This window comes from Malaclemys terrapin, chromosome 24 (genome assembly GCF_027887155.1).
Source record: "Malaclemys terrapin pileata isolate rMalTer1 chromosome 24, rMalTer1.hap1, whole genome shotgun sequence".
NCBI classification, from domain to species: Eukaryota; Metazoa; Chordata; order Testudines; family Emydidae; genus Malaclemys; species Malaclemys terrapin.
The window spans coordinates 6200181-6223102 of NC_071528.1; the positions used below are offsets into that span (position 1 = coordinate 6200181).

General features: G+C 48.3%; 1 protein-coding gene across 2 annotated transcripts in view; it reads right to left on the reverse strand.

Moving 5' to 3' along the window:
* Positions 1-1633: 1633 nt before the first annotated feature.
* Positions 1634-22922, reverse strand: part of REXO1 (RNA exonuclease 1 homolog) — a 74191-nt gene continuing 52902 nt past the window's right edge. The window contains exons 11-16 of one of the 2 annotated variants that reach the window (XM_054013535.1): positions 22439-22512; positions 12379-12489; positions 11373-11488; positions 10372-10510; positions 6880-7000; positions 1634-5452 (exon numbers count right to left, since the gene is read on the reverse strand). In XM_054013535.1, coding sequence (XP_053869510.1) covers positions 5364-5452; positions 6880-7000; positions 10372-10510; positions 11373-11488; positions 12379-12489; positions 22439-22512 — 650 coding nt within the window. In that variant the 3' untranslated portion in view covers positions 1634-5363. Of the gene's footprint in view, positions 5453-6718; positions 7001-10371; positions 10511-11372; positions 11489-12378; positions 12490-22438; positions 22513-22922 lie in introns of those variants that run through there. The other variant, XM_054013534.1, reaches the window with a different exon arrangement.

Genomic DNA, 22922 nt, shown 5'->3' on the forward strand with positions numbered 1-22922 from the left:
GATTCCTTTGGCCTTGATGCTGCAGGGCCTGGTGCGGTGCACACGGTGACTGTGCTACACAGGCACCAGTGCCTGGTGGATGAGTCTCAAGGTCCAGGCACACCGGTCTCCCTATGGCCCAGGGTAAAATCAGGGCAGGGCCTAGGGGCCGGACAGGGGTGATGTGGGAGCCTTATGCTCTGGCTGCACTGAGCTCCACCCTCCCTTCGCCCATGCGGTAGGACAGCAGCACGCCCACTAATACAGGATCGGGGCCCCACCCCTGTGCTGCCCAGGATGAAGCCCTAGTGCAAAGCCAAGCCTTTCCCTCTTCCTCCTCTGCTGAGCTCCACTGGCCCAATCACACCCTTGGATTTCAGAGCACTGGTCACTACCAACTACAGCTCAGTCCCTCCCCTTCCCCCAACCCGTGAAATAGCAAATCCCTGCCCCTTACCGCAGAGCCAGGGCCCTTTCCAAACACTCCTCCTCCTACCAGCCCTCTTTCATCACCACCTTCATTGTATAGACAGCCCTGGAGAGTGAAGGGGCTACCCACAGGCACACAGCCAGGCTGGGGCAGGACTGGGAGTGGGACCCAGGAGTCCTGACTGCCAGGGCAAGGCTGGGACCAAAAGGCCCACTGTCTCTGCAGGTGTAAGAAAGCCGCCACACACTTTGTAACGCAGGCGTGGCTGCGGCACAGGGAAGGCCGACGGTCCTGTTGAAACAGAACCCTGATCACCAGCCCCCTTGCTCTCCGGAGCGCCTCTCTCGCAGTCCCACCAGCTCCAGCTGCGCTCTGAAGGTAGCAGCATTGGCCCCAAGTCAGACTGATGTGAGATGTAGAAGTAAAACCAAGCTGTTGGGAGAGTTAATGACGGAATGTAGCCCGGACTGAGAGGGGTAGGGGGCGCTCTGCTGGATGGGACAAGCCATGCTGACAACTCACCATGTTTAAACAGCCTACAGGGGGGGTACGGGAAATTGATGCTGTTTACTAAATATCATGCCTGGAGTTTCAATTGGACTCTGTGTTCTTCGCTTTTTAGCCGAACCTCTTGTGTGCTGTGCTGAGAATGGATGTTCCACCCCAGAGTTGGCTGCATGTCAGTCATGGGTGAAACAATCCTTCACTCCCTACAGTTTGCCTAGTGCTTTGGGGGTGTTTGATGAAAGCTAACGTTACCCTTTATCCTCCAGCAAGAAAGAAATTAAATTCCAGGCAGCTTATGGGGTGGAGGGTTTCTCAAAGGACCCCTGACAGCAGGTGCTCAGTACAGACACCGAGAGCCCTAGACATACTTAGCCTAGTGGCCTTGTCTCAAATTTACCCTCTTGTCCCGCTTGTGCGGAGCATTACATGGTGGTTACCTCCCCTCCACCCACTGCTCTGCATGGAGCTGAAAGGACACTGTTTGCAATGTACTTTGCAACCCCAGGAGATGACAGGTGCTATTCAAATATACAGTGGTGCCAATTGTGCGATCCGGATCACCTCCAGGGCTGTGCCACAGGAGAATTTCAGCGAGCAATGGGCAGGGCTGTTGGGCATCTCCCACCCATGGTATTGAACTGACAAGAACACAGCAATGTCAGAGGAACAGTTCAGTGGTGGGAGCACAGAGGAGCCCCAGAGCGATCAGCCCACGGGTCTATTCAACACCTTTTTATTAAAAAGAATTACAAAAAGGAACAGGTTACAATGTTTAGATACAGTCCAAAAATCTATCCCCTTTGCTGTTACAGTGTCCCAGGCGCTTCAAAGAAAGAATTACTGCAAGGGGGCAGACCCCCATGCCAGCTGGTTACCTGCAGCAGCATCTACAGTACGCCACATTTCCGGGTGGGAGGTGGGGGGGGGGGTAGAGAACGCAGGCAGGGGGGAGGAGATAGAGTTAGTAACAATACAGTGACCAAGAGGCCTGATTTTAATCAGCACAGTGATGACTAGCACCCCAGAGCTGCTTCCTGAAATGGACAGAGCGGGAGGAAGGAAAGAGGGACTGCAAAAGATATAAAGCAACGTGGAATATTCCAAGCCCCTATAACGAACACGGCCAGAAATCTCATTTTAGACCGTCGTCCAATACAGGCTACAACTGAAGCCCATCATGGTGGATTGAAAATTGAAGGGGGAACGGAAGGCGATCCATCATTTCTGCTGCTGGAAACCTGGCATCAAATGCCTCTCACAACAGGCAAGAGGACTCCATCCTCTAGCCATTAATGAGGGCAGCTCATCCCAGTAGATGTGCCTTCTACCCCTCCTCTCACCCACCCACCCCGCCCCCCACTGCTACATGGGCCCACACGAACATTGGGCAGCAGGCCCAACTGGAGAATAGCAGCTGGAGAATCACCCGTTATGCCATTCACCCTCACAGGATGGCGTCCACTGAGGGGTGGGGATGTCCATTGCTCGGGCCACTTCCGCTCTGGAACAAAGACACTTGGGCCTTCCTGGGGGAAAGCAGCCGGGGCCAGTTCCCAGCTGGGGCGTGAACAAAAAGCGGAGGCGTTCCGGCCTAAAGGAAAAGCTGACTGGAAAGACGTCCCGAAGGCAAGAACCTGCCTCGAATCCTGCACTGCTCCAAGCTTTATTGCTAAACAATGCTCGCCCCTTTCTATAGCCAGCAGAACAGAACCAGACCGGGAACAGTCCGCACTGGCAATCCGGAGGAGAAGCTCATTAGCAGTAAAGATGGTGTAACCTCTAAGCTGTAGTTCCCTGGAAGTACCTCTGGTGGGGAGAGGGCAGGAGCAGAGAAATCCATTCCTCCCCAGTAAACTTCCTACACGGCCCCACCCACTAGCAAAAGACAGGCCTTGTGAACAGCAGCGTTTACTGCTCAGTGCCTCAGAGTCTGGAACAGCAGGTGGCAGAGCCGGAGGGCAGCCTGCTGTGAAGAGTGGTGGGGGACTGAGGACACCCCTTTACGTGTATGCCTCCCACAATACAGCAAGAACCCAATTCAGCAACTCCGTGCTTAGCAGAGGGTCTGCGCTGAGCGAGGGGCTGGGACACGGCCTGTTACCAACAGGGGAGATGGGCCAAGTGCACTGACTGAGCCACTTGGGGATGGATCGTCAGAGAAAGTGGCTCAAGCCCCGTTAACTCTGCTTCCAACCACAAGCAGCCGGGAAGGGCAGGGAAGTGATGGAGCCTCTGGCTAATGGCTTTGCTCATGATTGCAGGTTTCTAAGGGCAACACTGCAAACGAAGAACCATCGTCACCCCACCCAACTCCCAGTGCAAGCAGGCACATGGGGAAGAGATGGGAAATTCGGCAGAGGCTGCTGTGGTTCCAGGGAAGCAGCAGGGTTAGACAGTCTGTAGTGAGGTTATAATCTATGAACGGTAACTGAAACTAAAATAGAGAGACTTTAGGTGGGGGAAAAAATACATCTCACAATGGAACACAAGGTATCAGGGGCAAGTTACTCCTCGGGACAGAGTTCATCTGTCGTATTTACAGCCAGCCACTTTATAAAGGGAACAATGCAGCAGGACGTACTGTAGTAATGCCAATCCCACACATCAGTCTGATCACCCTCCCGCCCCACGCCCACGGTGCTATGGCCCCCAGGGAGCAGACGGTCTGTAGGGTAAGGCCCAGTGCGGGCAGCACTAGGGGAAGAGAGGGTGTGAGTTATTCACTCTAGAACGTACCCCCTGGGGCTGCAGAGGCCTGGAACAAACGGACGGTAGCTAGCGGAAGCGATTTTCCATTCTGGTCACTGTATGTTAGCTGACGGAGGCGGCGTAGGCAAAGCAGTGTTCTGCCCTTCGGAAAGCCAGCCAGGGCTGGGCTCAGCTGCTGCGCTGATCTCCGCTCAGACGAGATTCTCTCTCTCTGAGCCCTGAATGCAAAGGGACTAGAAAAGGGGCGCCACGAATATGGTACATTTAAAGTCAAGCCATCAAAGCCCTTGCTATTCCTGTGCACTACTGGTTTAGAGTTACGATTCATAAATAAATATTGATAGTATATTGAGCGAGTATAGAAACAGATGGGGAGGGGTCTGTAAAAGAGGAGAGAGAGGAAGAGAAAGTGAACTGGGGGATTATTTTTTAAAAAAAACACCCCAATTTCCGTGAAAACCAGTTTTTAAAAGCCCTATTTTCACCTATTGCTTTGATCTCGCTAAGTCAGTCCCCAGCTATAGGGATCAGTCGGCAGGGACCCCTGAACATTTTCCTATCCAGTAACAGCCAGTGCTACCACCACCCAGCTCCCGTTGGCAACCCTTGAGCCTTGCTTCGGATCAACACAATGGAGGTGCTCTGGCAGCTGAAGGGGTGACCCTGGAGGGAGCCAACTCCTGCCAGCCTGCAGTCACCCAGAGGATGCAATGAGGAGCACTTGCTGGATGCCACGACCTAGCCAGCCAGAGTGTAGATCAGCCCCTATAACATCACCTGTCCCCCCCCAACAAGTTAATAAGTCTAAGTTCCTCCTGTCCTTGACAGCTGTAAGTTGCTCTATGGCTTCACAGCCTTCCTCACAGTCCTGTCCACCTTCCTGCTGTATCACTGAAACTGACTCCAGCAGCAGGTGGTGATGGCAGCCTAGCTGTGCATGGAGCATAAGACACTTCTGGCTTCTTCACCTGTTGCCACCCAGGATCTACAGAGCCCTGCACTTGTTCAGAAGGATCTGGGCACAGCAACAGAGAGTCTGGTGAAAGTCATCACCATCCCTCCTCCTCCTCTTCTGCCCAGTGTGGCTGTTTCTATTCACTGCGTTTCAGGGGCATGCCATACTCCCTTGCAGTGGGTTCTTGCTACGATCCCTTCTGGGAGACCCAATTCTCTCCCCACCAGCCTGTCTGCAACTCACATGCCAGCTACCAAACGTTTCCTGTTTCACACCCTTCTTACCCAACTTTTCTGTTTCCTACTGTCCAGCCACTGGGGGCAGCTGTTTGCTTCAGAAGACAGAGGCAGATGCTGTGCCACCCTTCAAATCTAAATCAGAAATAAAAGAGTTGTCTACCTTTAGCTTCATAGAAAAGATCATTTCAGATGTATCCACCGTGCCTCTGAACGCTTCTCCTAGAGAATAAAGAGTCTCTTTCTGGCTGTACTACTCAAAGCAGCCTTGCCATGCCTACAAGGCAACTACCGCATCACAGAGCATCTCTCTGGTGGAATCAAGAGGATCTCAGAGCTACTACCCGGCCACGTGATCATGGCCAGCTGAGAGCCTGTACCCTGTAGCTGTGCCAGCAGCAGTCTCTACGTTCCATAGATACCAGCAAGTGCATAGGGGATCTGGAAGATGGCATGCTGCTGGGTACAGGTGAGCAGTGTTACGCTGAGTATTTATTGCACTGCTTCAAAGAGGCAGAGGAGGAACAGGAGAGAGAACGAGCACAAGTCATCGTTTCACTTTAGCATCTTCTTTGATTTTCCAGATCATCAGCTCCATGCAAGCGCTGGCGTCCTCGCTGGAGTCATGACCTTCCACTGGGAACGAGAGACACAAGTGCCACAGTTAGCCACAGCGGGACAGAAGGGACAGGCGTCCTAGGCCCGGCTCCTGGGCCCAGATTCTAGAGTACATTAGGGGTCCAGGTTCTATTAGAAGGTGGGGGGATTAACTCAGAGACACTTAATTGGGAGCCAGAGGCCTCAAAAGCCCCTGCAGTTACATCATGAGCATTGCTCTAGTTGCACTGGGGGCAGGGGGGGGGGGGGGAAGAGAGATTCCATGGTTCAAACAGAGAAACAAAGCTGTCGAGTGACAGCTGTTCTATGCTGAGTGTAGCCCATCCTTGGAGCACCTCATTTCAGAGGGAGGCCTCAGGACAGTCTCCTGGAGGAGTCCAGAGCAAAATGCAGCAGACACAGTTACACTCTTCAGGGGGAACACTGAGCTGACAGATGCCAGCGGGAATTTCACACACCCGAGAGCAGGGCAGAAGTACCAGGAGAGGTTATGTGGCTCACGCAACTGAATTCCCTGACATCTCAGCACCACCATCCGCTCGCTAGACCCCTCTGCACAAGGAGCAGGCAACCGCTGACACTTGCCTTACAGAAACTGGATGTGGGGCCGGCAGACGCCTCAGAGGAGGAGCACACCCTGGAGCCTGCACCCGCCCCATCAGAATGGCCTGACTTTGGCACCAGAACAAGGCTCAGATTGGGGCATTCTGAGCCTGACAAAAGCGGAGGGGTGGAAAGGGTGGTTTAGGACCGGATTTCACCCCTGGCTCCTCAATTCTCCCCTGCCTGAAAGATCAAGCGAGAGCTCTGAAAAACGTCCTACTGCTCTGCCCTGCAAGGTTATTTATGTAGTGCTGAAAACATCCAGAGTGCTTAACAACAGCCAGGTCTGAGAGCAAGATCCCTGCTCAAAGGGATTTACAGTCTAGAGGCCCCGATGGCTCCCGTGCAGTTAGACAGACACGTGAACAGGACTCACTAGCAGGCTCGCTACGTGGGCTTTCAGGAGAGGCGCTGCTGTGCTTTAGTGCCTGGGCTGGTCTCAGCGTGCATGGGGACATGACTTGCAGCTTCGAGACGGGGGAACAAAGAGGAAGGGTGGCTCAGGAGACGTGGGATCGAGTCCCAGCCCTGCTATAGACTGCCACTGGCCTTGGGCAAGTCACTTACTCTCTGTGCCTCGTTTCCCATCTGCAATGCAGGGACAATAACGTTTCCTTTCTCCCACCCTTTGTATCGTCTTGCAAGGGTGAAAGGTGTTTGGGGCAAGGACTGTCTGACTAGGAGTTTGCACTGCACCTAGCACGGTGAGGCCCCAATCTCCGCTTGGTGGGGCACACGTGGTGGTAAGGGCAGAAGGGGAGAGAGGAGTGGAGGACCTCGCAGTGTAGGTGGAATTAGATGGGAAAGCAGCGTTCCCGTTTCCCCAGTCTCTGGGGTCTCACCGTTGTCCTGGATGATGCGCTTGAGGTAGTCGGCCATCAGCATCCGAAGTGCTCGTTTGTAAGGCAAACCCAGCCGGTGGGGAAAGACAACTGCAGTATCTACCACTGTGTTATGGATAAGCTGGGAGGGGTGGGGGAGAAAAACAGGGCGGTTTGTTTTCCCTCCTCGGAGCAGTCAGTGCATTAACTGAGATTAACCACACACCCCAGGTAAGACCTGGATCGCCCTCAGATAGGACCTTGATCACCCTCAGATACGACCTTGATCACCCTCAGATACGACCTCCACAACACTCCCACCAAACCAGTTCCACAGGCGGCTCTGCCGGAGCTGAACCGAAGTGTCCTGAACAGCACCTTCTGCCAGCCCGGCCAAGGTACTAACTCCTCTCCACGGGCAAAGCTCCTTCTATCCAAGGATCAACTCAGCCATTAAAACTCCTCCGAGCAACAGGGCCGCTCCTCCGTTTAGCCTGGTGCCAGAGACGCTCCCATGCTTCTGGAGGAGTCTTTTCACAGCTTGTTACACCGTCAGAGCAGCTCCTGGGGAGGGGTCCTTTGACACAGAAGGAGCTGTGCTTTGGGCCATACTTGGATTTAACCCATTACCCACCACACCTCTGCACAAGCAGACTCTTGCCTCTTTTAGAGACAGGTCCATTGGTTTCTAAGCTGGAGCTGGGGCTTTGGAAGGGAATCACTTATGAGAGTTTCAAATTAGCTTGAATGGTTCTGTTCCTGCTCTATCTGCAGATGGATTTAAAGAGGGCTGGATAATCTGAGCGCGTGTGTTGTTTGTAGTTAATGTAGGATGAGACAGGGTGAGCAGATCCTATGGGCAGGGCACAAGCAAATCACTGCAGAGGCCGGGAAGGAATTTCCTGCCACTCACGTACATAACAGGGGCAGGAAGTTCACTTGCCTCTAGTATCAAGCATTGGCCAGAGCTGGAGTCAGGATAATGGCTAGATCAGGGGTCAGCCACCTTTCAGCAGTGGTGTGCCGAGTCTTCATTTATTCACTCTGATTTAAGGTTTCATGTGCCAGTCATACATTTTAATGTTTTTAGAAGGTCTCTTTCTATAAGTCTATAATATAGAACTAAACTATTGTTGCATGTAAAGTAAATAAGGTTTTTAAAACGTTTAAGAAGCTTCATTTAAAATTAAATTAAAATGCAGAGCCCCCCGGACCGGTGGCCAGGACCCGGGCAGCGTGAGTGCCACTGAAAATCAGCTCCCGTGCCACCTTCGGCACACGTGCCATAGGTTGCCTACCCCTGGGCTAGATAGTGGGGTGAGTGCTTCAATCCAGCATGACAGAGCCCATGTGCTTTTGAAACAGCGTGTGCTTAAATCTGTTGGAGAGCTAACATTCTCTGTGCTGGCCAGAGGAGTGTTTAACAGGGGATATGAAGAAGCCAGGGTGAGAGAGAGGTTAAGTATCATACGGACAGTATAGCCCTGAGACTGAGGTTAATTTGTACGTCTGGCCAGTGAGGGCGACTCCTGGAGGGCTCTCTTCTTTAGGTTTCTGATTCACGACACAGGATGACGTGAACGGGCCTTTGACTCTCCAGTCGCCCGTCTGCCCCTTACTTTGTCTAGGCACTTGCTAATGTTGCGTGACAACTTGCAACTTCCTCGTTAATCGTTTCATAGCTGAGCTATGGAAATGCTTTAGAACAGCTGCAGTTTAATGGAAACAACCTGCCGCGCTCTTTGAAGTGTAAAACTGCCAAACATTATGGATAATCTCCTCTCTGGCACAGTCACGGCTGGCATCAGCCCAAGCAGAATAATTACTTATGGAGATCAGGGAGACAGAGGAAAGGGGATAATACAGCTTTAAATATAAAACTGAAATGCTATTGCTATTTGAAGCTTGTTGTGGCCATTATTGGGATGTCGTCTTTACTGCCAGAGCCTTTAGAGATTATGACTTTGCATGGCACTGCCTGTAAAACTTTGCTATATTGCTTTTGGGTTCATTCTCTTGGCAGTTTCTGTGATGCTAAGAGAAAATAATGACTTTAAGAGGCCAACACAGTCATCTTGTGCTGATGAGACCGTAAATGATTTTTTTTTTATTGTGATTACTGATACTTTGAGATCCTGGGAAGGAGGGTGGTATAGAAAGGCAAAGAGCTTACAGGCATGAACGCAGTAAACTTCCCAACACCCCCGTGAGTTAGTAACTATTACCCCTTTATCAAATAGGCCTACGTGGATAAAGGATGGTCTTGTGATTTGTGGGCTTGAACCAAGTGCCAATTTGCCAGACTTCCCCTGACCTTGGGGGAGTCACTTCGTCTCTCTGTGTTTCCATTTCTGTACAGTGGGGCAATGGCCCTGCCCTGCCACACAGGGGAGTGGTGAGGATGAAAGACTGAGGAGCTCAGATCATAGAATCATAGAATATCAGGTTGGAAGGGACCTCAGGAGGTCATCTAGTCCAACCCCCTGCTCAAAGCAGGACCAATCCTTGACTAAATCATCCCAGCCAGGGCTTTGTCAAGCCTGACCTTAAAAACCTCTAAGGAAGGAGATTCCACCACCTCCCTGAGTAACCCATTCCAGATGCTACAGTGATGAAGGCCAGAGAAGCACCTTTGGGCTTGTCTATACTCAAAATGCTACAGCAGCACTGCTGCGCCGATACTGCCTATCCGTCGGCATAGGCAACCCACCTCCCTGAGAGGCAGCAGCTCGGTTGACAGGAGAATTCTTCTATTGACCTAGCCCTGTCTACACTGGGGGTAGGGAAGTTTAACTACACTACTCAGGGTGCAGATTTTTCACAGCCCTGAGCGACATAGTTAAGCCAACTTAATTTGCTACCATAGACCTGGCCCCAGATAGACAGTAAAGTCAGTGGCAAACCTGGGGCTAGAATCCAGGAGTTCTAGTAGCCAGTCCTCTCCCTCCCGCCCAAAACTCTTACAAAATTAAATAATTCATGTGAACGCAGTCTTGGTTTCAGGAGACAGTTTGACAGGCCAGCCCTCCTCTGGGGTGGTTCCATGACAAGCCTCCAGGGGTAAAAGAGGGGTTTCCTCTTTCCACGGCTCATCCAATCCCTGACCGCATTGCTGAGCGCATCAACAAGGGAACAATCTGGGCCACTGGGGATGGTGTTTCTCCTTTCTAACGATGCCTGTCAGCTTAGAGCTCACTCAGGGGCTTAATGGCATACAACCAATCCCCTCCAGCCTCTAACCACTACACCACACTCCACAGCTGCCTCATGGATAGCTCACAGTCTCACAAAGCAACCCCATTCAGTCAGACAGAGCTAGAAGGTATCCTTTGGTACAGATCACTAGTGACTTGAACACTGCTTGTGCCCCTGCTCAACCGATCTGGCAACCTCCAATGGCTCATACAAGTCTCTACTGTGATCTTCTTGCTTTCATGAAGACAAACTCTTTCTGTAATGGTGAAACGGTAAACACAGATTAAAGGAAAGGAAGGAGGGGACAGGGTTTGTTACCTTTAGTGCAAATAAATCACTTTCCAAGCTGTGTCCTATCAAAATTGTGTCTGCGCTGAACATGTTTAATAGAACAGCTTGCACGTCTCGCAGGGTGATGCTTGCGTTCTCCAGGTCCTCCTCCGTCACACCTGAAAACCTGCAGTGCGACAGCAACAGAGGGACTTCTCCTTAGTGGGACTGAACCTTCCACGCCCTAGCAACACCCACACATTTGAGGCAATGAAAACTTCCCATTCTCAAAGTTCTCAAGAAGCTTTCAGCCAAGTGATTCAAACCATTGAGACTTGGCGCACGACATGGTGACAGAGGCACCTGCCCCCATGACTGAAACGGCTCTTGTTTAAGACTGCAGTTCTGGTGCAGGGGTCCTGGTCTTTGTGGTAATTGTGATTCACGTCTGAGACGCTTGCAGTGACAGCTGCTTTGCCCTCAGGGCCTTGCGACTTGGCCCACATGATCACTGGGTCACTAGGATTTGGTGCATCCGCTCCCCCTTCCTCCCCCCATAGAAGGAGATGGGCAGGCGGATGCACCAAAGTTGAGTAACGTTGTGACCTCATGGGCCAGGTGCAGCCCCACCCTGCTGCGGCAGGATGAGCTCACTCTTGCAGGACCCCTGTTCCTCCGCTTTCCAAGACACATGCATAGCAAGTAAGTGGCTGGGCTTGAGGGGAAGTTTTCATGCCCTCCGTATGAGAGGAAAAGCAGCCACGAATGAGCTTTGCCATTTCAAATTCTAATCATAAGCCACACGCGGCAGAGGCAGCGAACTCAGCTGCTGGGGAGGAATGGCTGGAGGGGACTTGAGAAATGCCTTGTCATCACTTCTCGAGCCAGCTGCAGATGGTGCTGACAGGCTAGGGGAGAGAAGCCATGCCGAGAGATCATTGTTGGGCTGCTGAAGTCATTTATTATTCAAAACTCTCCCCAGAAAGCCGAGTCAAGAGCCTTTTTAATGGCTCCGGCCATACTCCATCCAGGGGAGGGGTTGCTCTTACCTGGTGTTGTAGTCCACCACTTTGTTGTCCGGTTTAACAAAGGTGTCATAGACCACTTTCAGGTCCGAGTTGATCACGGTTACTCTCGTCAGCTCCAGTCCTTGCTTGGTGTAACACTGTCAACCCCAAACAAGCAAAGAGAGCTGGTCTTAGCCTGGTGTTTGCAGTCCAGGTCTTGGTATTTATGTGCCACCCCGTTCATGTTAGCACTAGCGTCTCCTGAATTACGACAAGTTATGCTGCTGCATGGCTGGCTGGCATACATTGGCTAACACGGCTATTTTTCAAAAGAAATTTATCATCTTAAGTATGAACAGCAGCTGACCAATTAAAAATACATCTCCCACTGACCCCCAGAATGTGCTGTGACATCATACAGCCAGATAATCTCACGGTCTGCCAAAGGAAAAAAAAGAAGAGTCTTATTTGATGCTAAATATGGCAGGTGAAGGAGAAGTATCTAGGAGGTGTATATGTATACCACAGCATGGCCTACAGACAGGCAGGTCTACAGTACGTGATCTCTGGAGCACAGCATCAGGGGAGAACCAGTTATTCATGCAGCAAGGTAACCTTCTGGTATAAATATTAATAAGAGTTCCACAAAGAGGATAGCTACAATTTATAATCCACTTTTTAAAGTAATTTGATACGCAGTGATCCTGAACAGGCTTGCTCTTAATAAACCGTATCAAAAGGATGCTTAAAAGCACTGGATTAGATCGTCCTGATCAGTTACATCCTGAGTCCTGGCTCCTCTTGCAAATGGATTAGAATGTACTGTTCCCACTGCTGATGGATAAGACTCCCACTCAGAGAGTAACTGTTGAACAACATGCAGCATCCCAAGTGCGGCTTTTATTCTTCTGGGAGACTGACAAGCGGAAACAGATCTCTACAGGAGAGCGCTGCAGAGAGCTGCCCTGTTCCACCCCAAGCTTCCCACCGGCCCTATTTCATGTGTATGTTCCCCTTCCAGTTAGGATTTCTGCTCCCGGATACCCACCATTTCACAGTCTAAAGCGTAGATCCCTGGATAGCCATTGGTAGTAGGCAGCTTCTCAAAAGTTTTCACAAAACCCTCCAGGTTCTCCTTCCGTCCATCTTGGACATGTTGCTTTAAAAAGAAATCCACACACACTTGTAAGACAAAAGCAAGTTCCTGAAATCCCATCACAAGCCAGACACAAAACTCAGAACTAACTTTCCAACAGATCAAATCTCAGATTCAAATTTCTTTACATTTCCAACAATTACAAACGAAGAATAGGATTGGCTGGCAAAAGGTTCCAATCGAGCAGGTACCCTATAGAAAGGCAGCAATTACACAACAGCCAGCGATTATACAATTGTACAGGAAAATGTTTCATAAAGCAACAAGCGACCAGCTTGGCTTAACAGTGAAATCCCTGCTGATCTTAAACACAAGAAAGAAGCTTACAAGAAGTGGAAGATTGGACAAATGACCAGGGAGGAGTATACAAATATTGCTCAGGCATGCAGGAGTGAAATCAGGAAGGCCAAATCACACGGAGTCGCAGCTAGCAAGAGATGTTAAGTGTAACAAGAAGGGTTTCTTCAGGTATGTTAGCAACAAGGTGGTAGTCAGGGAAAGTGTGGGCCCCTTACTGAATGAGGGAGGCAACCTAGTGACAGAGAATGTGGAAAAAGCTAATGTACTCAATGCCTTTTTTTTTTGGCCTTTGTCTTCACGAACAAGGTCAGCTCCCAGACTACTCTACTGGGCAGCACAGTATGGGGAGGAGGTGACCAGCCCTCTGTAGAGAAAGAAGAGGTTCAAGACTATTTAGAAAAGCTGGACGAGCACAAGTCGATGGGGCCAGATGCACTGCATCCAAGGGTGCTGGGGGAGTTGGCGGATGAGATTGCAGAGCCATTGGCCATTATCTTTGAAAACTCATGGCGATCAGGGGAGGTCCCGGATGACTGGAAAAAGGCTAATGTAGTGCCCATTTTTTAAAAAGGGAAGGAGGAGGATCCGGGGAACTACAGGACCGTCAGCCTCACCTCAGTCCCTTGAAAAGTCATGGAGCAGGTCCTCAAGGAATCCATTTTGAAGCACTTAGAGGAGAAGAAAGTGATCAGGAACAGTCAACATGGATTCACCAAGGGCAAGTCATGCCTGACCAACCTGATTGCCTTCTGTGATGAGATAACTGGCTCTGTGGATATGGGGAAAGCGGTGGATGTGATATATCTTGACTTTAGCAAAGCTTTTGATACAGTCTCCCACAGTATTCTTGCCAGCAAGTTAAAGAAGTATGGACTGGATGAATGGACTATAAGGTGGATAGAAAGCTGGCTAGATCGTCAGGCTCAACAGGTAGTGATCAATGGCTCGATGTCTAGTTGGCAGCCGGTATCAAGCGGAGTGCCTCAAGGGTCGGTCCTGAGGCCAGTTTTGTTCAATACCTTCATTAATGATCTGGAAGATGGCATGGATTGCACCCTCAGCAAGTGTGCAGATGACACTAAACTGGGAGGAGTGGTAGATATGCTGAATGGCAGGGATAGGATACAGAGGGACCTAGACAAATTAGAGGATTGGGCCAAAAGAAATCTGATGAGGTTCAACAAGGACAAGTGCAGAGTCCTGCACTTAGGACGGAAGAATCCCATGTACTGCTACAGACTAGGGACCAAGTGGCTAGGCAGCAGTTCTGCAGAACAGGACCTAGGGGTTACAGTGGACGAGAAGCTGGATATGAGTCAACAGTGTGTCCTTGTTGCCAAGAAGGTTAACGGCATTTTGGGCTGTATAAGGGGCATTGCCAGCAGATCGAGGGACGTGATCATTCCCCTCTATTCAGCACTGGTGAGGCCTCATCTGGAGTACTGTGTCCAGTTTTGGGCCCCACACTACAAGAAGGATGTGGAAAAATTGGAAAGAGTCCAGCGGAGGGCAACAAAAATGATTAGGGGGCTGGAGCACATGACTTATGAGGAGAGGCTGAGGGAACTGGGATTGTTTAGTCTGCAGAAGAGAAGAATGAGGGGGGATTTGATAGCTGCTTTCAACTACCTGAAAGGGGTTCCAAAGAAGATGAGCTCAGCTGTTCTTAGTGGTGGCACATGACAGAACAAGAAGCAATGGTCTCAAGTTGCAGTGGGGAGGTCTAGGTTGGATATTAGGAAACACTATTTCACTAGGAGGGTGGTGAAGCACTGGAATGGGTTACCTAGGGAGATAGTGGAATCTCCTTCCTTAGTAGTTTTTAAGGTCAGGCTTGAGAAAGCCCTGGCTGGGATGATTTAGTTGGGAATTGGTCCTGCTTTGAGCAGGGGGATGACCTCCTGACGTCCCTTCCAACCCTGATATTCTATGATTCTATGAACAATTAGTGCTGTTGTACTACAGCAAATACACAAAGCTGAAGGCATGGGGGCAGCAACAGCCTGGAAAAATGCAGGTATTCTGCAGTCTCATGCCACATGGTGATCCACTGCTTCTGATAACTTTACCACGGATGGCAAACCTGGTCATGTATAACCAGAATCTCACATCCACATGGATCTAGAAGTTCAAGCATCACATCCGTAGCTCACGTTTGAGAGACAAGTTACCCATTCAGGAACAGGTATTAAATGAGGAGGAAACTCTAATAAATAACATTTGCTCTTTCTACTTAAAGAAAAAAATGTATGCAGGGAAATTCCATAGTGAGCGTCTCATACTGAACCACTCCAGCTTCAGCTCATTAGATCATCCCTAGAATCCCTTCGATGGCATCATATCCCTATCTTGTATGGCTACCTAGTCTCTATCTTCTCGATTTAAAGCTATGCATAACATATAAAGAGCCAATGAGAGGAGCTTTCCAGGTATAAGGGAGTACAAGGAAATCAAGACACTGCGCTCAGTCAGTGCAAATAAGTTACCTTACTTCAAAACCAGGCCATGCAGACAAACGCACAGAAACACTGACCACATGAAAAGCAAAGAGCTACTGCCTTCCATTTATCTTCTGGGCCTTATGAGCAAATTTCCAAAGTGTTAAATTATTGTCCCATTATGAAGCAATAACCTTATTCTGAACTAAAGCTCTAAGATCAAGAAGTTTTAGCCCAGAATACAGTTATTACTGATTTCAGAGTAGCAGCCGTGTTAGTTTGTATCCGCAAAAAGAACAGGAGTACTTGTGGCACCTTAGAGACTAACAAATTTATTAGAGCATAAGCTTTCGTGGACTACAGCCCACTTCTTCAGATGCATCGAAAGCTTATGCTCTAATAAATTTGTTAGTCTCTAAAGTGCCACAAGTACTCCAGTTATTACTGAGTTAGCAGGAAACACCCTCCCTCAAATTATATTGAAGAACAGCCAGGGTCAGACCAAAGGTCCATCTAGCCCAGTATCCTGTCTTCCGACAGTGGCCAGTGCCAGGTGCCCCAGAGGGAATGAACAGAACAGGGAATCACCAAGTGATCCATCCCCTGTCGCCCATTCCCAGCTTCTAGCAAACAGAGGCTAGGGACACTATCCCTGCCCGTCCTGGCTAATAGTCATTGATGGACCTATCCTCCAGGAACTTATCTAGTTCTTTTTTTAACCCTGTTATAGTCTTGGCCTTCACAACATCCTCTGGCAAGGAGTTCCACAGGTTGACTGTGCGTTGTGTGAAAAAATACTTCATTTTGTTTGAACCTGCTGCCTGTTAATTTCATTTGGTGACCCCTAGTTCTTGTGTTATGAGAAGGAGTAAATAACACTTCCTTAGGTACTTTCTCCACACCAGTCATGATTTTATAAACCTCTGTCATATCCCCCCTTAGTCGTCTCTTTTCCAAGATGAAAAGTCCCAGCCTCATTAATCTCTCCTCATACGGAAGCTGTTCCATACCCCTAATCATTTTTGTTGCCCTTTTCTGAACCTTTTCCAATTCCAATATATCTTTTTGAGATGGGGCGACCACATCTGCATGCAGTATTCAAGATATGGGCGTACCATGGATTTATATAGAGGCAATATGATATTTTCTGTCTTGTTATCTATCCCTTTCTTAATGATTCCCAGCATTCTGAGAGCTTTTTTGACTGTCGCTGCACATTGAGTGGATGTTTTCAGAGAACTACCCACAATGACTCCAAGATCTCTTTCTTGAGTGGGAACAACTAATTTAGACCCCATCATTTTATACGAATAGTTGGGATTATCGTTTCCAATGTGCATTACTTTGCATTTATCAACATTGAATTTCATCTGCCATTTTGTTGCCCAGTCACCCAGTTTTGTGAGATTCTTTTGTAGCTCTTCACAGTCTGCCTGGGACTTAACTATCTTGAGTAGTTTTGTATCATCTGCAAGCAAATTTTGCCACCTCACTTTTTAACCCTTTTTCCATATTTATGAATATGTTGAATAGGACTGGTCCAAGTACAGACCCCTGGAGGGCACCATTATTTACCTCTCTCCATTCTGAAAACTGACCATTTATTCCTACCCTTTGTTTCCTATCTTTTAACCAGTTACCAATCCATGAGAAGACCTTCCCTCTTATCCCATGACAGCTTACTTTGCTTAAGAGCCTTTGGTGAAGAACCTCATCAAAGGCTTTCTGAAAATCTAAGTACACTATATCCACTGGATCCCCCTTGTCCACATGCTTGTTGACCCCCTCAAAGAATTAGTGAGGCATGATTTCCCTTTACAAAAACCATGTTGACTCTTCCCCAACAATTCATGTTCATCTGACAATTTTGTTCTTTACTATAGTTTCAACCAGTTTGCCCGGTACGGAAGTCAGACTTACCGGCCTGTAATTGCCGAAATCACCTCTGGAGCCCTTTTTAAAAATTGGCGTCACATTAGCTATCCTTCAGTCATTTGGAACAGAAGCTGATTTAAATGATAGGTTACAAACTACAGTTAGTAGTTCTGCAATTTCACATCTGAGTTCCTTCAGAACTCTTGGGTGATACCATCTGGTCCTGGTGACTCATTACTGTTTAGTTTATCAATTTGTTCCAAAACCACCTTTAATGACACCTCAATCTGTGACAGTTCCTCTAATTTGTCACCTAAAAAGAATGGCCCAGGTTTGGGAATCTCCCTCACATCCTCAGCCGTGAAGACCGATGCAAAGAATTCATTTAGTTTCTCTGCAATGGCCCTATCGTCCTTGAGTGCTCCTTTAGCACCTCGATCGACCAGTGGCCCCACTGGTTGTTTAGCAGTCCTGCCTGCTTCTGATGTACTTACAAAAATGTTTGCTACTACTTTCTGAGTCTTTTGCTAACTGTTCTTCAAATTCTTTTTTGGCCTTCCTAATTATATTTTTACACTTCATTTGCCAGAGTCTATGCTCCTTTCTATTTTCCTCACTAGGATTTAACTTCCACTTTTTAGAGGATGCCTTTTTGTCTCTCACTGCTTCTTTTACTTTGTTGCTTAGCCACAATGGCACTTTTTTGGGTCTCTTACTATGTTTTTTAAATTGGGGGATACATTTAAGTTGAACCTCTATTATGCCGTCTTTAAAAAGTTTCCATGCAGCTTGCAGGGATTTCACTTTTGGCACTGCACCTTTTAATGTCTATTTAACTAACTTCCTCATTTTTGTGTAGTCCCAGTCTGAAATTAAATACTACAGTGTTGGGCTGCTGTGGAGTTTTCCCCCGCCACAGAGATGCTAACTTTAATTATATTATGTTCACTATTACCAAGTCGTCGAGCTATATTCACCCCTTGGACCAGATCCTGTGCTGCACTTGGGACTAAATCAAGAATTGCCTCTCCTCGTGTGGGTTCCAGGACTAGCTGCTCCAAGACCAGTCATTTAAGGTGTCAAGAAACTATCTCTGCATCCTGTCCTGAGGTGACATGTATCCAGTCAATATGGGGAGTTTTTATAGCCTCTCTAATCTCCCTGAGCATTTCACAGTCACTATCACCATCCTGGTCAGGTGGTCGGTAATATATCCCTACTGCTATATTCTTATTATTAGAGCATGGAATTATTATCCATAGGGATTCTATGGTACAGTTTAGCTTCAAGATTTTTACTTCATTTGATTCTATGCTTTCTTTCACATATAGTGCCACTCCCCCACCAGCATGACCTGTTCTGTCCTTCCGATATATTTTGTACCCTGGTATTACGGTGTCCCACTGATTATCCTCATTCCACCAAGTTTCTGTGATGCCTATTATATCAATATCCTCATTTAATACGAGGCACTCTAGTTCACCTATATTATCTAGACTTCTAGTATTTGTATATAAGCACTTTAAAAACTTGTCACTTTTTAGCTGTCTGCCATTACATGATGTAATTAAATGGGCCTCTCTTTTATTTGACTGTTTCTTATCAGATCCTACCCATTTTATCATTTTCCATCCTCTCCTCCTTACTAGGACAGAGAATCTCCATTAATATATCCTCCCATAAAGGATGCCTCTGTCTGAACCATGTGCTCCTCCTGTCGGCTTTCCTCCAGCCCCCAGTTTAAAACCTTTTTAATTTTAAGTGCCAGCAATCTGGTTCCATTTTGGTTTAGGTGGAGCCCATCCTTCCTGTATAGGCTCCCCCTTTCCCAAAAGTTTCCCCAGTTCCTAATAAATCTAAACCCCTCCTCCATTGTCTCATCCATGCATTGAGACCCTGCAGTTCTGCCTGTCTAAGTGACCCTGTGCATGGAACTGGAAGCATTTCAGAAAATGCTACCATGGAGGTCCTGGACTTCAATCTCTTATGTAGCAGCCTAAATTTGGCCTCCAGGACCTCTATCCTTCCCTATGTCATTGGTACGTACAAGTACCATGACCACCAGCCCCTCCCCAGCACTGCACATAAAGTCTATCTAGATGTCTTGAGAGATCCGCAACCTTTGCACCAGGCAGGCACGTCACCATGAGGCTCTCCTGGTCATTGCAAACCCAGCTATTTATGATTGAATCCCCCCATAACTATTACCTGTCTCTTCCTAATAACTGGAGTTCCCTGCCCCGGAGAGGTACCCTCAGTGCGAGAGGATACCATGACATCATCTGGAAGGATGATCCCAACTATGGGATTGTTTCCCTCTGCTCCAGTTGGATGGTCTCCTTTCCTTTTATCCTCTTCAACAGCACAGAGGCTGTCAGACCAGGGGTGGGACTGTTCTACTGCATCCTGGAAAGTCTTATCTATGTTCTTTCCATTCTCAGTTGGCTTCTGTAATTTACTAAGCTCTGCCTGGCTACCACCCTCAACTCTCCAGCTACATGCCCACAACCAACATAGCTGCCTGAATACCTCATCTCCTCCATACACCAACGCACCTCACTTGTCTCCGGCTCCTCCTTGTCCCATAAGGAAATACATTACATCTGGCACTAGGTTTGGTGACTGGGTACGGAGAGTTAGAAGTCAAGGTGGCTGCATAGATGAAGAGATTCAAAGGCAGGAGGCTAATCAAAGCAGATGTTTAAAAGGTACCCAATAAAGGCAGAGAGAGTTGCATATTTGCATAAACAAGTGATTACTGCAAATCAGACATGCCCACAGTGCAGGAAACTGCATGAATGGGAATGAACTATGCTGTGCATCAGTGACTGTACAGCAGCCCTGCGTTGCCAAAATTTCTCCTCAGTATCTGTTTCTTCAAAGCCAACACTATTCCTGTGTACAATAGGTCAACCATTTCCATGCAGTCAATGGCCAGACCTGCCAGCACTGCATCTGTGCACACATATCAGGTTTCTTTTGCTAAGAAATGGGAGGAGGCAGATACTTACAAAGACTGGTCATTGGGTATCAAGTGGGTTTTTCCTCCCTCAACTAGGGCTGCAATATGACTGAGGTCAGTAAAATAACCTAACAGATATGCTGGGACCACAGATAGCTAATGGCTGTCTGACTGTGTCACTTGGGAGTTTACTCTCTTACCTCCAGTGTTTAGATGGTGAGGAGAACCAGCCCTCAACAGTTACTGTGAAGTACAGCAGTTCCAGATGCACATTTCTAGGAAAGCTAAAGTCATCTGTGCAGCTACAGTCTGCCATCTGCTGTTAGATTTGCTAACTGCAATGCAGCTCAGGGCCTGTGCATCTCAAGTATGTTTGGCAGGAAAAGATGTAGAAATTTCGCTAGGGCGAAGAACAGCCAAATATCCCATTCATAGTGCCTTGGCTACAGCTATTTGTTGTTTACAATGCCTGCCTTCAGGGCTGCTGAGATGAGCTCTCTTCCCTCTCCTTCCAAACATGCACATTCTACTTTCCCTCATCACACGCCTGCTGGGGGATCACGGATACTGGCTCTGCCGTCAAGGGATGCTGTGAAAACTCACCCACTTTGATAGAAAACAGAAAAGAGATGATTGTTGTGTAGCAACAGTACAATAGAAACCAGGAGATGGCGGTTGCAGAAGGATGCCTCAACCCCAGAGAGCCCTGCAGCAAGCTTCATGGAATAAGAGGCTACTGAGGAGATTGAATATTTCTTGAAAGGCTGTGAATTTTATGGCTTAAGATGGCCTCAGACAGCAGTACAGAAGCCTTCAGGGAAGTCATGTTTCTATAACTTCTTGTCAAGGTCTTCTGACTTAGTTGGATGATTTAGTTGGGGTTGGTCCTGCTTTGAGCAGGGGGTTGGACTAGATGACCTGCTAAGGTCCGTTCCAACCCTGATATTCTGATTCTATGACTTCCCCCCATTGTATTTTTCCTTAGAACACTGTCAGATATAACCGATGATTAAAAAACATTGTCTCTTTTCTACTATGTGAGTAATAATAAATTAGAAAGAGCAAAAGCCTTGTAAATCTAGTCTCTGCCCTGAGGGCCAGGGCAGGATAATTCTGTACAGTATACACCCCTGAAGCCTTTTCTGTTTTGCAAAACCTTGAGTTTGACAGCTGCCCTCGTACTACCTGGCATCAAATATGGTTGCCTTTTGTTTGTTTGTCCTTTGCAAGCGCCAGAGTCAGGTTAACAGGATGTACAGACCTCTGCAGTCATTACTTCATCATTGCTGCTGGGCCAGCCAGGGGCCTCAAAAACAGGGCGGGAGAAAATGAGCTCTCTTGCTACAGATTTTTAAGACATGGGGCATATCAGACACTTTGAAGTTAAATTTGGGGCCCAATAAAACTCGATAAGCTCCTTCTGTGTTCCCTCTTGCTTTGTTCTACATCATGTTTCTTGGTCTGGAAAGAAAATATCTAGCAACAAGAAAGTACAGAGAAGCCAGTGAAGCAAATGATTGAGAAGCAGATCAACAAACCCAACGGGAAGAGCTGATGGGACAGGGGCGCTCACTTTAGACAGTCATTCGTTCCCAAGACTGGTCCTAGGTCAGGGCTAGGATTCCAGTTATAAGTTGCACATAGAAAGAGAGGCACCTTTTACCAACTAAGCATTTGGGAGCAACACTCCGCTCCCTGGAGCAAGAGACCAGAGCTCGATTTCTGAGCTGGTTTCTTACCCACTTGGATTTCAGGTGCTAGAATCACTTTCAGTTGCTGCGCTCCCAAGATTTGAGCAGCATTTATGGGTTTCAAAGGGACTCTCCCATCCAGTACTTTCCCAGAAGGGGATGGGGAGCGTTGAGCACTGATATGGAGGAGGACAGAACAAGCCAGGGTAATGAAAGTGCCCTGTAGAGGGAAGAAAACCCCATACTCCCCACCCCAAACCAAGAGTGGCTTTTATAGGCGTGTGAGGAAGGGAAGGCCAAGGGAAAATCTGTGAGAGAGAGACACTAGTTCTGAGACTGCTTTGTGCCATGTAGCTGTTTCCAAGCACCAGTAATAGCAGTGATTGTACTTGTAGCTCGAGTGCACCAACCTTCTCGGCCTCCTTTTTACTATAGCTCTTACGCCCCCTAAAGGCAGACCAGATCTTAACTCCTTGCGGGTGTCATGCATGATGGTTTGCCTGGAATCATTCAGCCAAATTCCAGGCAGAAACTTTTTTAAAGAACATTTCCAACCTTTTAATAACTGAATATGTTGAATATATCCTCGCTTTTCCCAAAGAAACCAGTGAGTCTTTTGAAAGCGCACACAAGACAGTAAGCGACAGATCATCAGGGTCATGGAGAGGAAAAAAAGCACAACTTACTTTGGCCACCTGGCATCCTGGTGAACCCACAGCTCCTGAACAGCAGCTGTAGTGTGTTTCCCAGCCCCCCGGCACTGAAACGGCAAGAGATGAGAGTCAGACATCGGAGATAGCAAGGACCCCTGTTAGCTCAAGGGTACATCTACACAGCCGCCAGGAGGTGTAACTCCCGATTTGGGGAGGCGGACACATGCTAGATCTGCTTGAGCTAGTGCCCAAAAAGAAAGGTGTGGCCACAGTGGCACGGGCGGCAGCTCGAGGTAGCCACCTGAGTACAATCCCACATGACTCCCTGGGCACGTGCTTGGAGGTCTACCCCGAGGTGCTGCCGTGGCCATGCTGCTATTTTTAGGCACTAGCTGGAGCCGAACTAGAGCGTGCGTGTCTACCTGAGCTGGGCATTAGGCCTCCCGGCGGCTGTGTAGACGCGACGCAACGCTTTCAGGATCACTTGCTAAAATTTCTAGCGCAGTTAAAGGAAAAG